Genomic DNA, 15,895 nt, shown 5'->3' with positions numbered 1-15,895 from the left:
CTGGATCATATGAGAACTCCATGTTTAATTTTTTTTGAGAACCTGCCATCCATATACTGTTTTCCATAGTGCTACAGTATTTTACATTTCCACCAGCTGTGCATGAGGGTTCCAATTTCTCCACATCCTTGACAAAACTTTTTTTTATGACTTTTAATAATAGCCATTCTAATGATCTGAAGGAGTATCATCAAAGATTTTTTTAAAATATTCAAAGCTTTTAGAGACAGCAGAAATATTACTGACAAGGAAATAAATTGATGGAAGACTTTTTATATTAAGAATGAAGTAAAATAAAGTGGAGCAACATCAAATTAAAAAGTCTGCACAGCAAAGGAAATCATTAACAAAATGAAAAGCTAACCTAATGAATGAGAGAAATTATTTGCAAATCATATATCTGATAAAGGGTTAATATCCAAAATATATAAAGAACTCATACAACTCAATAGTAAAAAAAAAAAAATCATTAAAATGGGCAGAAGATCTGAATAGACATTTTTCTAAAGAAGACATACAAATAAAAATTGGTACATGAAAAGGTGCTCAGCATCACAAATCATCAGGGAAATGCAAATCAAAATCACAATAAGATATCACGTCGCACATGTAATAATGTCTAGTATCAAAAGACAATAAAAAAAATTGTTGGCAAGAATGTGGAGAAAAGGAAATTCTTGTGTACTCTTGTTGGAAATGTAAATTGGTACAGCCACTATGGGGAAAAAAAAAAAAAGTATAGAGTGCCTCAAAAAACCGAAACCAGGAATACAATATGATCCAGCAATTCCACTTCTGGGTATTCACCAAAAACAACCTAAAACAGTAACTGGAAAAGAATGTATGTACCCTTCATGTTCACTGCAGCATTATTTACTATAGCTAAGATATGAAAATAACTTAAATGTCCATCAGTGAATGAATGGACCAAGAAGCTGTGGTATATGGTATACAATGGCATACTATTCAGCCATAAAAAGGAATGAAATCTTGCCATCTGTGACAACACGGATGGGCCCTGAAGGTATTATGCTTAAGTGAAATAAGTCAGACAGAGAAGGCAAATACCATATGAACCCACTTATATGTGGAATCTAAAAAACAAAAACAAAAAATCACCAAGCTCAGAGACACAAAGAACAGTAATGGCTGCCATAGTCAGGAAATGGGGAGTGGGCAAAATGAGGAGGTCAAAAGGTACAAACTTCCAACTATAAAATAACTCATGGGGATACACTATATAATATGATATCTACAGTTAATAATACAGTATTACATACCTGAAAGTTGCTAAGACAGTAAATCTTAAAAGTCCTGTAAGAAAAAAATTTGTCACTACCTATGTGATGGATGTTAACTAGACTTAAGTGGTGATCATTTTTCTTTTTTTGGCCATGCTACATTGTACAGCATGTAAGATCTTAGCTCCCCAACCAGGGATTAAACCCGTGCCTTCTACAGTGGAAGCACTGGACCTCCAGGGAATTCCCTGTGGTGATCATTTTTCAATACATACAAATCTCAAATCATTATGTTGTCTACCTGGAGCTAACATGGTATCTGTCAACTATACCTCAATAAAAAACAACTTCTGGAAAAAACAGGAGAAAATCCTATGGTTGGTTTCTCTATGATCCAGCAAATGTTGGCAATTTGATTTCTGAGTTTGCCTTTTCTAAACCCAGTTTGTATACCAGGAAGTTCTCAATTCACATACTGTTGAAGCCTAGCTTGAAGGATTTTGAGCATTACCTTGCCAGCATGTGAAATGAGTGCAACTGTACAGTATCTAGAACATTCTTTGGCACTGCCCTTCTTTGGGATTGGAATGAAAACTGACCTTATCCAGTCCTGTGGCCACCACTGGGTTTTCCAAGTTTGCTGGCATAGTGAGTGCAGCACTTTCACAGCATCATCTTTTAGGATTTGAAATAGCTCAGCTGGAATTCCATCACTTCCACTAACTTTGTTTGGAGTAATGCTTCTTAAGGCTCACTTGACTTCACACTCCAGGATGTCTGGCTCTGGGTGAGTGACCACACCATTGTGGTTATCCGGGTCATGAAGACCTTTTTTGTATAGTTCTTCTGTGTATTCTTGCCACCTCTTCTTAGTATCTTGTGCTTCTATTTAGTTCTTATAGCTTCTGTCCTTTATCATGCCCATCCTTGCATGAAATGTTCCCTTGATATCTCCAATTTTCTCAGAGACCTCTAGTCTTTCCTATTCTTTTTCCTCTATTTCTTTGCACTGTTCACTTAAGAAGACTTTCTTACTTCCCTGTGCTATTCTCTGGACCTCTGCATTCAGTTGGGTATATTTCTCCTTTTCTTTCTTGCCTTTCACTTCTCTTGTTTTCTCAGGTGTTTGTAAAGCCTCCTCAGACAACCAGTTTGCCTTCTTGTATTTCTTTTCCTTTAGGATGGTTTTGGTCACCACCTTTGGTCACCACCACCATAACATGGTACAATGTTATGAGCATGGGGCTGTGTCCCTGCCCAGTCAGTTTCTTGGTCCAAGATACACCAGTATGCTTGTATACAGGCTATTAGGCAGGGGTAGGGCTGGGTCCTGAGGCTAATAAGATAGAGAGAGGATTCCAAAATGGCACTTGTCACCAGCAGTGTCCACAATGGTAGAAGGAGTTCCCAAAAACTGATGCTGCCTGTCTTTCCAAAAGATTCTCCAAGATCAGCAGGTAGGTCTGACCGAGGCTCCTTTCAAATTATTGCTTCTGCCCTGGGTACCAGAACATGTGAGATTTTGCATGTTTCCTTTAAGAGTAGAGTTCCTATTTCACACAGCCCTCTGGGACTCCCCAAGCAAGCCCCATTGCCCTTCAAAGCCAAATGTTCTGGGAGCTTATCTTCCTGGCACAGGACCCACAGGTTGGCAAAGCTTAAAGTGGAGTTCAGATCCCTCAATCCTTGGTGAGAACCTGTGCAATTGTAATCTTTCTCCCTTTTGTGGGTCACCCACTCAGCGATATGGTACTTGACTGTATCATAAGTCCACCTATCCTACCTGTCTCATCATGGTTTCTTCTTTATGTCTTTAGTTGTTAAAGATCTTTTCTGGTAGGTCCCCAGAACTTTTCATTGACATTTGTTCTATAAATAGCTGTAATTTTTCAGGAGACATAAGAGATGTAGGTTTAATTCCTGGGTTGGAAAGATCCCCTGGAGGAGGGCATGACAACCCACTCCAGTTTTCTTGTCTGGAGAATCCCATGGACAGAGGAGCACTACAGTCCATAGGGCCACAAAAAGTCGGACACAACAGAAGTAACTCAGCATGCACACACACAAAGTCTTAGCCTATATCATATTCTATATACCTGAGAAAACTCATTTAACTTTTTTGTAAAGTAGGTCTTCTGGCAATAAATTAATGTTTTGCTTGCCAAGAGAGCCTTTAGTTATTCTTTGATTTTGAAGGCTATTTTTTTCTGAGTTGATAATTCTCAATTGACCATTTCTTTCTGCAGCACTTTAAAGATTTCATTCCACTGTCTTTTTTTTTTTTCAGAAATCACAATTTTATAAAAAGGCATTTTTCTCTTATATCCATAAAATGATATAATTTTTGCAAGTATAGAAATGTGTCATAAATTATACAGAATGTTCCTTAATTACAGCTCAATGCAACTTGGTACTTTCCTCCCTCCCTAAAAAATGAGAGAGAACCAAAAAAATAATATATATAACTGTATATATATATATATATTTATATTTATATAATATAGACAAACCAAATATGAAAAAAAAATCATTTCCTCTTTGGTATAAAAATCAGACTCTCACCTTGAGAGACACACAAACAGACATGATGTTGAATTTGTAAACCGTATGGCCAAAAGGAATTTCCCTGTCAAGCTTTCCCCACCCCTGTCCCCTGCCCACTCCACCCACCTCACCATAACACCTCCAATTCCCATGGGACTACCACATCCCTCACTCCCAGCTCCACCCCATTCCTGAGTAACCCCTCCACTACCAAAGTCAAGGAAAAAGTTCTGCCCAAGGTGATTTGGTGGCAAGTAACTTGGGAGACACCTAACTTGGGGAAGAGGTTCCTAGGTGTGGATTGTGGAGAGAAAAGGCTGCCGAGCCCAGGCCCTGCTGTCCAGACCAGGCCCAGCACCGAGTCTCCTCTGCCTTCCCCCACCACCTCCTGCGGATGCCGGGCCTGGAGCGGGTGGGACCCCTGTTGCCAGAAGTAGCAGCAGAGGTGGGCTTCCCTTCAGCCTCACCTCCCAGTGCTCAGCTTCCCGTCCCGGGCTGCCTCAGGTGCCGGAAAACACCAACGAGGAGGGAGAAGGGAAGTCAGAATGGACTCTGCCCATGAACTTGGGTCTAAATTTGCAATTACAGAAAATGTCTTCAGGACTACTTATCACACCCAGCTTTAGGTCACTGAGAAGGACGGGGCCACTCTCCCAGGCTCCAGTCCGGTACCAGCAGGACTTATGGAATCCAGGAGTTAGCTGTGTGGGGCGGGAGGGAGCGGGGGAGGGGGCAGCGCGTCACTCTCAAGGTGAGGAAGGAGACAGGACCAAACAGCCTTGTATATTCTCCCAACACCCTCTGGCTGATGGGCAGTTCTCTCCCGGGTCAGCCTCTCGGTCCCTCAAGGGCACCAGCTGCTGGAGAGCTCCTCCCAAGCTGCTCCCCTTCCAGCCAGGCTGGGGTACACCAGGGGCTGCCGGCCCCCTCTTCCCCCGGAGAGTTAAGACACCAACACAACATAAAAGTCACATAAAGGCCGCCTCCACTTGCCAAATAAAAAAAAAAGACGAAACCAAACTGGACACAAATACAAATCAAGGAGAGACGCACACCCTGTGAGGGGCCCAGGCCCCGCAGGTCTCTGGCTTCCCGGCATGATACATTCTTGTGTAATTCAGGAACGGGGCCCTGGGGCCCCTCTGGGGAGCGGGAGTAAAAAAATACAGAGATTACGGTCTCCCTGTGGGCTCCCAGGCAGGGCAGGGCAGACACAATCCCTCACAGTTTTTCTACTGCTTTTGGGTCCACATCTGAGCCCCCAGCGGGGGCTAGTGACCAATGCCCCAGCCCCACTCTGCGCTTGGGGCCCGCCCCCTCTGCCCTCCCAGCTGCTCAGAGGACCCTGGGCTGGGGATGCCCCAGCCGCTCCTAGCAGGACCAGCAGGACGGAGTCTACCAGGAGAGAAGGGATGAGGACCTAGGCGAGGAATGAGGACCCGCAGCTCTGAGACAGACGCTGTCCTCTGGGCGGCTGGCCAGCCCCGCGTGAGCTGACTGACCACCGGCATGGAGCGTCCGCCTTCTGGCCTTCACCCCTTGAGGGGCTTGTCGGCCCCTCCGCTGGGGCTGCTGGCGCTGTCACTCTTCTTCCTGCGGAGGCTCTCAATCCAGCTGGAGCTGGAGCGGGTGGTGAAGGTGGAGAGCGCCAGGGAGCTGAGCCGCATGTTCTTGCCAGACATGATGAGCTCCCCGAAGCCCTCCTGGTGGGAGAAGGCGTAGCCAGAGCACCGGGACCCCGTGCGGCCCACCCGCCTCATGCAGCGGTGCTGGGCCTTCTGCTTCTTCCTCACCAGCTGGGTGTAGCGGACCGTGTCCGAGAGATCCGGCTTCAGGTTCAGCCTGAGAAACCGAAAGGCGACCACAGGCATGATGCAGACGACCGTGGTGAGCATGATGGTCAGCCACACCGTCAGCTGGGCCAGGGTATTCTGGGCATTACCCACAAACCGGAAATGGTTTGGAAACATGTCGAAGAGCCCATTGCTGTGCATGGCAAAGAGGATGGCAAAGTAAACCGCCAGGCTGCCCCAGATGAAGAAGTGGTTGATGGCCGTCCAGTAGCCAGTATCCAGTCCAATCTGCACACTGACCACGATGACCAGCGAAGTGGCCACGGTGACCGCAAAGGACTGGTAGTCAGCTAGCTGGGTGCCGTCATCCCGAGTGGCTTCAGCAAACACCCCATAGGGGATGAAGAACATGAGCACGGACGTGTAGATGCCCTGGGCGATGCAGATGAAGAACTCCCGCTTGTTGAAGAGGAGATTCAGCTGGCCTGGCTCGTACAGCTTGGGGTACTCCATGCTCCGCTGCTCCGGGACGTCCTGATCGAAGACCCCCATAGCCAGGACTGGGAGGGAGGTGTACACGATATTATAAAGGGTGATGAAATACTGGTCATAGACTGTCTGGGCTGAGAAGCCGCAGAAGAAGCCAAACCAGAAGTGGACCATGGTGAAAGTAAAGTTCTTGTAGAAGAAATAGCGGAGGAACTTGCACATTCGCAGGTAAGACCAGCGTCCATGCACCAGCAGAAGGCGCTGCAGGAACTTGAACTGGGAGAAGGAGTAGTCAGAGGCCAGCACCGCCTGGATCCCTTCCTGCCCGCTGATGCCCACGCCAATGTGAGCCGTTTTGATCATGCTGACGTCATTGGCTCCATCCCCGATGGCCAGGGTCACAGCCTTCTTGTACTTCTTAACCAGTTCCACCACCTGTGCCTTCTGCAAGGGAGTCACCCGGCAGCAGATGACAGCTTTGCAGGCACAGGCCGTCTCCAGAAACTCCAGCTCCATGTCTGCCTCTAACGCGTGGGCCAGGCTGTGACCGTTGATAACCAGGGCATACTCCCCAGCCACAGCTTCCAGGACAGTCCACTGTCTTTTTGTTTGCATGGTTTTACCAGGAATTCTGCTATAATTCTTATCTGTGTATCTCTGTAGGCAGTGTATGTTTTTTCTGTCTGGTACAAATTCCTGCCCTTTCCCCATGGGTAGTACTCCTCCTCCCCGCACCCTTTTTCCTCTTTCCAAGGTGTGAAGAAATTTTATCAGCACCCTCAAGCTAAAGGTCCTGATTATATAGTCCATTCAGATTAAGGCTTTTGTTCCATAAGGGAAATACAAGAGATGGGATTAAGTGGAGTTTCTCTAAAGGCTGCTGTTCCCCTACTCCATCCAGCACCACAGGGAGGCTCTGTTAGGGTATTCTATTTCTTCACACATTTCTCAAAGGAAAAGCCTGCAAGAAAGTGTGAACCTCTAATATCTGTGGTCTCAGGGGTCCCATCTTATATTCGCACACTAGTCTATACTAAGTCTTTAGGAATTCATTAAAAATGTGTTTATTCTTCATATCAGCTTCTATGGCTTTTAGTGATATCTATTCTAGTTAAGCTTAGATCCTGGAGCCATGCTGTTGCCTGTCTCTCTCTATATTTCAAGTTAGCCATTTGCCCTGGAACCTGAAGTTGCTTATGGGCTCAAGAACTGCGGTGCTAATCTGCAGTATGTATAGCAATTTTATTGTTGCAATGATAACAGTGGGTGCTCCTTCCAGTTATCAACATCTCTAAGAGGAAATTGGAAGTCTCTTCATTCATCTATCATTTCACTGTCTAATGTGAATTTGTCTTTCCTTGAAGTACTTGACAAGTCTTCTTTTTTTAATTGAAGTACAGCTGGTTTACAATATAAATTTCAAGTGTACAACATCAAAGTTAGTCGCTTAGTCATGTCCAACTCTTTGAGACCCTATGGACTGCAGCCCGCCAGGCTTCTCTGTCCATGGAATTCTCCAGGCAATAATACTGGAGGGGGTTGCCATTTCCTTCTCCAGGGAATCTTCCTGAACATGGGATTGAACCTGCATCTTCTGCTTGGCAGGCAGATTCTCTACCACTGAGCCACTTGGGAAGGCCACACATAGTGATTCACAATTTTTAAAGGTTATACTCAATTTACACTTATTATAAAATACTAATTATATTCCCCATGCTGTACAATACACACTTGTAGCTCATTCATTTTATATGTAGTAGTTTGTACTGCCTAATTCCCTGTCTTGCCCCTCCTTCTTTCCGTCTTCCCAGGGGTAACCACTAGTTTGTTCTTATGAGTCATATTTTCTTAAACTATGGAAAACTTGTTACAATTATTTCTTCAGACTTCATATCTTCATGTTTTATTATTTCCTTGATCCCCTTAAGTCCTTCTATTAGAATGCTGGAGACTCTTAGTAGCTCATTTATATCTTTAATATCTTATGTCTGTGTGCTTCACTATGTGTGAGTTTCTCAGTATGACTGTCCATCTTCGACAACATTGAGATATTCTAATAATTAAAGAAAGTCTAGGGTTTATTTCATATAGTAATATTTTCATTTCAGTGGCCATTTTTTCCAAAATACTAATGCAATATTTTTATATCTCTGTGATCTTTTTTTTTCCCTGCCATGTTATCTGTTTGTTTTAAATGGAAATTATGCCTTCATTTAATCCTTCTGAATGTCTTTAATTATATCTATTTAAAAGATTTTTGTCATTATAGGTCATAAGGTGAATTTTCATTCAGTTATTCCTCTGCTGATTACTGAATTTTTTGGTCTGTCTTTCCTCATGTGTTTTGAAATTATGGCTCACAGACTAATTTGAATTGGGTTCTTTCTTGTTTGCTTTGTTTTTTCCTCTTTCTGCTCCTCTGTGCTCATACATCTCTGTCTGGAAATTGCCTTCATGTGGGCCTTGTGATCTCTTCCCCACAGTGTTCAGCAAAGTAGTGCCTCAATACTAGGGAAAATTAAACATGACTAAAGACTGCTCTAGTCTTGCCTAATGAAGCTTTAAAACAAAACCTGAAAGCAACCTAATTGCTCCCCGAATGAAGCTCAAGAATACTTTCAGGAATTCAGAAAGATTTCAAGCATCTAACAAGGTAAAATTCATATTATATGGTTACAATAAAAAAATTCCCAGGCATGTAAAGAAGCAGAAAAGAATCCATAGTGAGTGGAAAAAATCAATAAATTGAAACCACTGCAGAAATAACAGAATTAGTAGACTATTAGGATGATAGAGCTGAAAGGGAGGGATCACAGAGCAACATAAAGAAATATTTAGGGATGACAATTTGCTCATTATACTCATTGTGTTGGTCATAGGTGTAAACATATGTTAAAGCTTATCAAACTGTATACTTTACATATGTATAGCTATTGTATATAAACTTGTCTCAAAAATTCTGTTAAAAATTTAAACTCTGTGAGATTTAAACTTCGAAATTTAAAATTAAAAGTTTTTTGTATTTCTGAAATTTCATTTCTAGAAATCAGTCCTAAAGCAATACTTACCTATATTCACAGAGGTAAAAGGTCAAAGCACATTCCTGTTTGTAATAATAATTAAAAACAACCTAAACATACCAGGAGCAGAGTAGAATTACTGTATATTCATATAATATATTATGCACTTATTTAAAAGAATGTGCCCAATCTATATGTGGATGAAAACATTTTCATGAAAATTAGTACTAGTAAATAAAGAAATTTGAGGGATCCCTTTTTCTTGCATATAGCAGACTGGACACCCTCAATGACTGTTGAAACTGGAAAAGTTAAATCAGTGGACATAGTATTTTTTAAAATTACCATTTTAAATACATTTCTGGAACTTGGAAAAAGAGAAGGATTTTGCAAAGTCAAATGCCAAACGAAAGCCGGAATACAATGATGAGAATGCCAAATCTAACTTTTACCCCAAGCGTTTCTGTTGAACTCCTGATGCTCCGCTTTACAGATTACCCTTAACCTACAGCCTATCCTTGGTAGGGATTTTAATTTAGAATTATATATAAACTGGGACTATTGGTTCTGAGTGGAAAGGAAAATTTTATGGTCATAACATCAAAGAGGATTTCTAAATTCCAGCTTCTTTATGTGATTCTGAACACATCAAGTGGGGAATGTAATTTTAAAGTTCCAGGTTGGCTGTGCTCTGGGACAAGTGATAGAGATGGGTGCAAATTTACTTGAGGGATATAATTTCAAGTTTCAAAGTATTCCCACTGATAAAAGTCCTAAGAAAAATGAACCACAGATACTAAAAAGAAAATCAAACACATAGAGAAAAATCTCACCATGAATGAGAAACAAGATCAAAATAAAAAATCAGAAATGCCAGATATTTGATACTGGGATTATTAGTTACCAAAAGTAAAATAGCTTAGTTAAATACATTTTTAGAAAAAAGGGAAGTTTGCAATGTAAACTTATATCGAGGAATAAGACTTACTGAGCACAATGAAGTCATTTGAGAAAAAAAAAAAAGAAACAGAAATTGCAGAAATGTCATAAACACATGAACACACACATATAACTGAAGTCCAAAATTTCAAGGATGAATTAAACAAGTGACTAAAAACAGTTTTAGAGAGAACTGATAAATTTCATTATTAAATCAAAGAAGTTAATCAGTTTGCAGTTCTAAGAACAAATAGATTAAAAATACTAGAAAAAGGATAAGAGATAAGAATGATAGAAGATATAATACATGTTTAATCAGAGTTGCAAAAGCTCACAGATGATGAAGAAGTAATACTGTAAAATATCTTCCAGGAATTCCAATAAATACAAAGCAGATTAATAAAAAATGAATATAAATCTAGCCACATGATAGTGAAACTACCATGAATACCAAATGTATGGAGTATAGAAAAGCAATTATAAGTGATCAGTTATCTACCTGGGAATGACAATGAAATTGGGCTTGTCTTCATGACAACAGTGAAAGCCAGGAGATAGTGAGCCGAGAGGAACTATATATGCAGAATTCTATACTCAGGGCAACTATCCTTCAAGTAGGTATTAAATAAAGGCAACTTCTGACAAACAAAACAACAGAGAACCTAAAACCAATAGCTTCTCACTAAAAGTCTTATCTAATAAAAGTCTTTATCTAATAAAAGTCTTATCTAGACTAATAGGGAACTAATCCGAGGTGAAATGTCCGAGATGCAGGAAGCAATGGCAGGAATGATCGCCAATGACCATTGTGAGGTAGAGCTGTTGCTACATAATAGAAATAATGGAGAAAATGTGTGGCACTCAGGTGATCCTTCAGGACGTATCTTGGCATGTAGTTACAGGTGCCACATCCTATAAAGGACAGAAATTTAAGTCTCATATGTCTCAGTGATGAAGTTCTGGTTCTCTTAACAGAATGTGAGCTGATGGTGAAGGGAAGCTCTAACGGGTCTCAGGGAAGGGAGCTGAGGCATAGAAGTTACAGTCTAGAGACTAATCATAGCAGCAACAGCTGTTAAGTCCCATTAGCCTTGGTTTTGTAGGTTGTGGCAGACACAGAGAGAAACTGCCAAGATTCTGCTTTAGTAAGACCTGCTGCCCAGGTGGTGCTAGTGGTAAAGAATCTGCCTGCTAATGCAGGGTTCACTCCCTGGTCAGGAAGATCCCCTGGAGGAGGGCAATGTCAACCCACTCCAGTATTCTTGCCTGGGGAATTCCATGGACCGAGGAGCCTGGCAGGCTATAGTCATGGGGCTGCAAAGAGTCAGACACGATGGAAGCAAGAGCAGACATGCACGCTGCCCAGATGCAGGGTGTGCAGTTGGCAGACAGCTTCCAGCTGTTGGCTCCTTCCGTGCCTGCCTCGGGTGCAGGGTGTGACCTTGCCAAGACTGTGTCCCTCTAAGGACTGTACCACTAATTAAGTGGGGCAGTCATATAAGGCCTGGCTGTTCTGGCCTGATGTGGGACAACTCTGATGGTCTAGACTCACTCCAGGGCTTCCTCTGGATTGTCCACAGCTTTGTCAGGCCTGCGTCAGAGTTTGACTCCACAGGAAGTCGCCAGGCCTTATACCACTTTTCTTCTAAGGAGCAAGTGTCTTTTAATTTCATGGCTGCAGTCACCATATGCAGTGATTTTGAAGCCTAAGAGAATAAAGTCTGTCACTGTTTCCATTGTTTCCCTATCTATTTGCCATGAAGTGATGGGACCGGGAGGAGAGGGTGGGATGATTTGAGAGAACGGCATTGAAACATATGTATTACCATATGTAAAATAGATAATCAGTGTGAGTTTGATGTAGGAAGCAGGGCACCCAGAGCCAGTGCTCTGTGACAACCACAGGAATAGGTTGTGGAGGGGGTAGGGAGGGGGTTCAGGATGGAGGGGACAGTATGGTCGATTCATACTGATATATCGCAAAAATCATCACAATATTGTAACTATCCTCCAATTAAAATAAACAAATTTTTTAAAAGACAATAAAAATAATTTTCAAAAACCCACAGACTGGGAGAAAAGACAAAATATAGATAGGACAAGGACTAGTCCCCAAGATATATTAAAAACTCCTGGCATTGGTGGTTGTTTAGTTGCTAAGTCATGTCTGATTCTTTGTGACCCTATGGACTTAGTCCACCAGCCTCTGTCCATGGGATTGCCCAGGCAAGAATACTGTCATTGCCTCCTTCAGGGCATCTTCCCAACCCGGGGGTCAAACCTGAGTCTTCTGCTTTGGAGGCTCATTCTTTACCCCTGAGCTACCTGGGAAGCCAATTAAAAACTCCTACTACTTAATAAAAAATATAATTTAAAATGAGTAAAAAGTGATCAAACACTTCATATAAGAAAATACATTCAGTTCAGTCACTCAGTCGTGTCCGACTCTTTGCGACCCCATGAATCGTAGCATGCCAGGCCTCCCTGTCCACCACCAACTCCCGGAGTTCACTCAAACTCATGTCCATTGAGTTGGTGATGCCATCCAGCCATCTCATCCTCTGTCGTCCCCTTCTTCTCCTGCCCCCAATCCCTCCCAGCATCAGGGTCTTTTCCAATGAGTCAATTCTTCGCATGAGGTGGCCAAAATACTGGAGTTTCATTAATGCCTACTAAATATTTAAAACATTCAATATCATTAACCATCAGGGAAATGCCAACTAAAATCACGTGGATGCATGCATAGTAAGTCACTTCAGCCATGTCCTGCTCTTTGCAATGCTATGGACTGTAGCCTGCCAGGCTCCTCTGTCCATGGGATTCTCTAGGCAAGAATACTGGAGTGGGTTGCCATGCCCTCTTCCAGGGGATCTTCCCAACCCAGGGACTGAACCCACATGTCTTACATCTACCTGTATTGGCATGCAGGTTGTTTACCACCAGCACCACCAGGAAAGCCCCAAATCATGTGGATATTTCACCAGAAACCAACCAAAAAAAAAGCTTAAATTAGAAAGGCTGACTACACCAAATGTTGGTGAGATGTGGAGTAAACAGAACTCTCAAACACTGTTGGTAGATCCATCAAATGATATAACCCTTTTGGAAAAAAAATGTGACAATTTCTTATAAAACTTATGCCTACTATGACCTAATAATTCCAATACTAATATTCCCAGGATAAATAAAAATATTATGTGCCAAAGAGGTTTTACAAGAATGTTTATAGTAGCTTTGTTACTAATAGTCCCAAACTGGAAACAACCCAACAGAATGGATAAGCCAGTGGAACATATTCGTACAATGGTGTATTAGTATAATACTCAACAATAAAAAGAAATTACTGATACATGAACAACATGGATGAATCTCAAAAACATGCTGAATGAAGTAATCTTGACACAAAATCTTGCATACCATTTGATTCCATTTATGAAGTGTTTTACAAAGCAGAACAGTGGTTAACAAGTAGAAAAGTGGGGACAAGAATGACTGGAAAGGAACATGAGGTAGTTTGCTAGGGGTTTGGTAATACTCTATGTTTGAACAGGGATTTGGATTACACAGCAGTTTGACTTTATCAAAATTCACTGAACAACACTTACTATTTCAGCACATAGAATTACCTCAAAAGAAATAGAGAAGGTATAGTCAAATTCTGAACTCTAGTTAATGATATGCATGCTAAAGCATTTATGGTGAAGTATACTGATGTCTTTTTTTGAAATGCATTAATGGATTGATGGATCTATAGATAAGCCATGTATGTATACTAAAAAGTTAGTAGTAAAATTCAGGTGTGATTATATAGTGAAAGTGAGTGAAAGTCACTCAGTTGTGTCCAACTCTTTGTGACCCCATGGACAATACAGTCCATGGAATTCTCTAGGCCAGAGTACTGGAGTGGGTAGCCTTTCCCTTCTCCAGGGGATCTTCCCAACCCAGGAATCGAACCCATGTCTCCCACATTGCAGGCGGATTCTTTACCAGCTGAGCCACAAGGGAAGCCCAAGAATACTGGAGTGGGTAACCTATCTCCTCTCCAGCAGATTTTCCCAACCCAGAAATTGAACCAGGGTCTCCTGCATTGCAGGCAGATTCTTTACCAACTGAGCTATCAGGGAAGCCCGTGATCATATAGATGTTGATCATAAAATTCTTCCAGTTTTGTTGTAAAGAAATTTATTTCTAAATTAAATGAATGCTACAAAACATTTGAAAATTGTTATAGTAAGCAGCAAAATACCTATGAAGTTAAAAACATTAAATGAATAAGACAAATTAAAAATTACTAAAATTGATTCATGAATAAATTTAAAAAATACACAATTATTAAAAGAAATAAACTGGTAATCAAAATTTTTCCTTCATAACAACAAAAAGACAAGAAATCTTTAAAATTTTTAAGATGAGTTTTATAAAACCTTCAAGGAAGTGATAAGCTTTTTTATGCAAATACTTTTAAAAAAATTAAAAGATGACAAGATCAAATGTCCAAAACAGGCAAATCTATAAAGACAAAAAGTAGATTAGTGACTGCCTAGGGCCAGGGTTGGGGTTTAGGAATGGAGAGCGACAGCCATGGGTATGGGGTTTATTTTAGAGTGATGAAAACATCTGAGGTTGGGTTATATAGTAATGGTTGCACAATTCTGTGAATATGCTAGAAACCACTGAATTGCACACTTTGAATAGGCAAACTTTGTGATGTGAGAAATATCTCAATAATGTTGTTGAAAAAAACAGACCACATGACTGCAACAAAAAACGGACACTATCTCACTTATGAATGTCAATAGGAAATTCCTAAGTTAAACAGTGGCAAAAGTTAATTCAAATTTTACTACTCTACCTAAGTAGGGTGATTTCAGGAATGTAACAATTCTTCAACACCAGAACACCTAGCAATACAATTTATTATTAATAACCTAAACAGTAAAAGCCACATGATTATTTCAATAAATTTACTTTTTTATTTGACATGTATTTATTGCAAGCTTATCATATAACAGATAAAACATATTCGTAAACAAAAGAGAAAAAGTCCTGGTCCTCAGTAGAAAAAGCATTTGATAAAACCTGACACCAATTCTTAGCAAAATACTGTTAGAAGAGACCTCTTATAATAAGTTAAAGGTATTGATCAGAAACAGAATAATCATTCTTAATGCTGAAATATTAGTGAAAGGTCGGAGCATGCCCCGGGAAAGTGCTGCAAGGCAAATTCCGGAGGCTGGCTAAACTTCCAGGGGCTGGCCCCCTGCAGCCTGGCCCAATCAGGTACCAACATAAAGCCCTCGGACACTGACCACCGCTGTAGCCCGCGCTTTCTTCCTTATATGAAAAGACCTGGCCTGGATGCCTGCCCGGACTATAAAACCCCTCCCCACCCCTCATACCTTGCAGACTCCCTTTGTCTCCTCACTCACCAGCCCCCGGGAGTTCTGCCCGAGAGCGACGCTTAATAAAAGGCCTTTACCACTGGTCCTTAGAGGCGGCTTTTTTCCTCCCGCAGCGTTTTTCCTAACAATTAGAAGCTTTCTTACTGATCCCAATAGAAAGATGTTTATAGCAGACCTCTACTACACTAACTTTAGAAACGAAATATATAAAAACTGCATGGAAAAAGAAAAAAATTGCTTTCCCTTATGTATGACAAAATAATTAAAATGTAATTTTAAAAATCCAATAATATGTATAAATGAGCCATTAGAACTAGGAAGATAGTTTAACGAGATGCAAGTTCAACAAGGTACAAGATTTATGTACAAATACCACAGCATTCCTATACATTAGAAATAACCAAGTAACTGAATTGTTAATTCACAATAGAAACAGTGGAAGGTATCTGATAATGTATCTAACAAAA

General features: G+C 41.2%; 1 protein-coding gene across 1 annotated transcript; it reads right to left on the bottom strand.

Annotated features, from left to right (window-relative positions):
- Window positions 1-5,277: 5,277 nt before the first annotated feature.
- LOC133043110 (phospholipid-transporting ATPase ID-like) lies at window positions 5,278-6,778 on the bottom strand. Its single transcript, XM_061123976.1, has one exon. The coding sequence runs from the start codon at window positions 6,776-6,778 to the stop codon at window positions 5,318-5,320; it is 1,461 nt and encodes a 486-aa protein (XP_060979959.1). The 3' UTR covers window positions 5,278-5,317.
- Window positions 6,779-15,895: the final 9,117 nt, after the last annotated feature.

This window comes from Dama dama, chromosome 3 (assembly GCF_033118175.1).
Source record: "Dama dama isolate Ldn47 chromosome 3, ASM3311817v1, whole genome shotgun sequence".
Taxonomy (NCBI): Eukaryota; Metazoa; Chordata; class Mammalia; order Artiodactyla; family Cervidae; genus Dama; species Dama dama.
This window is presented reverse-complemented; position numbering and strand designations above follow the sequence as displayed.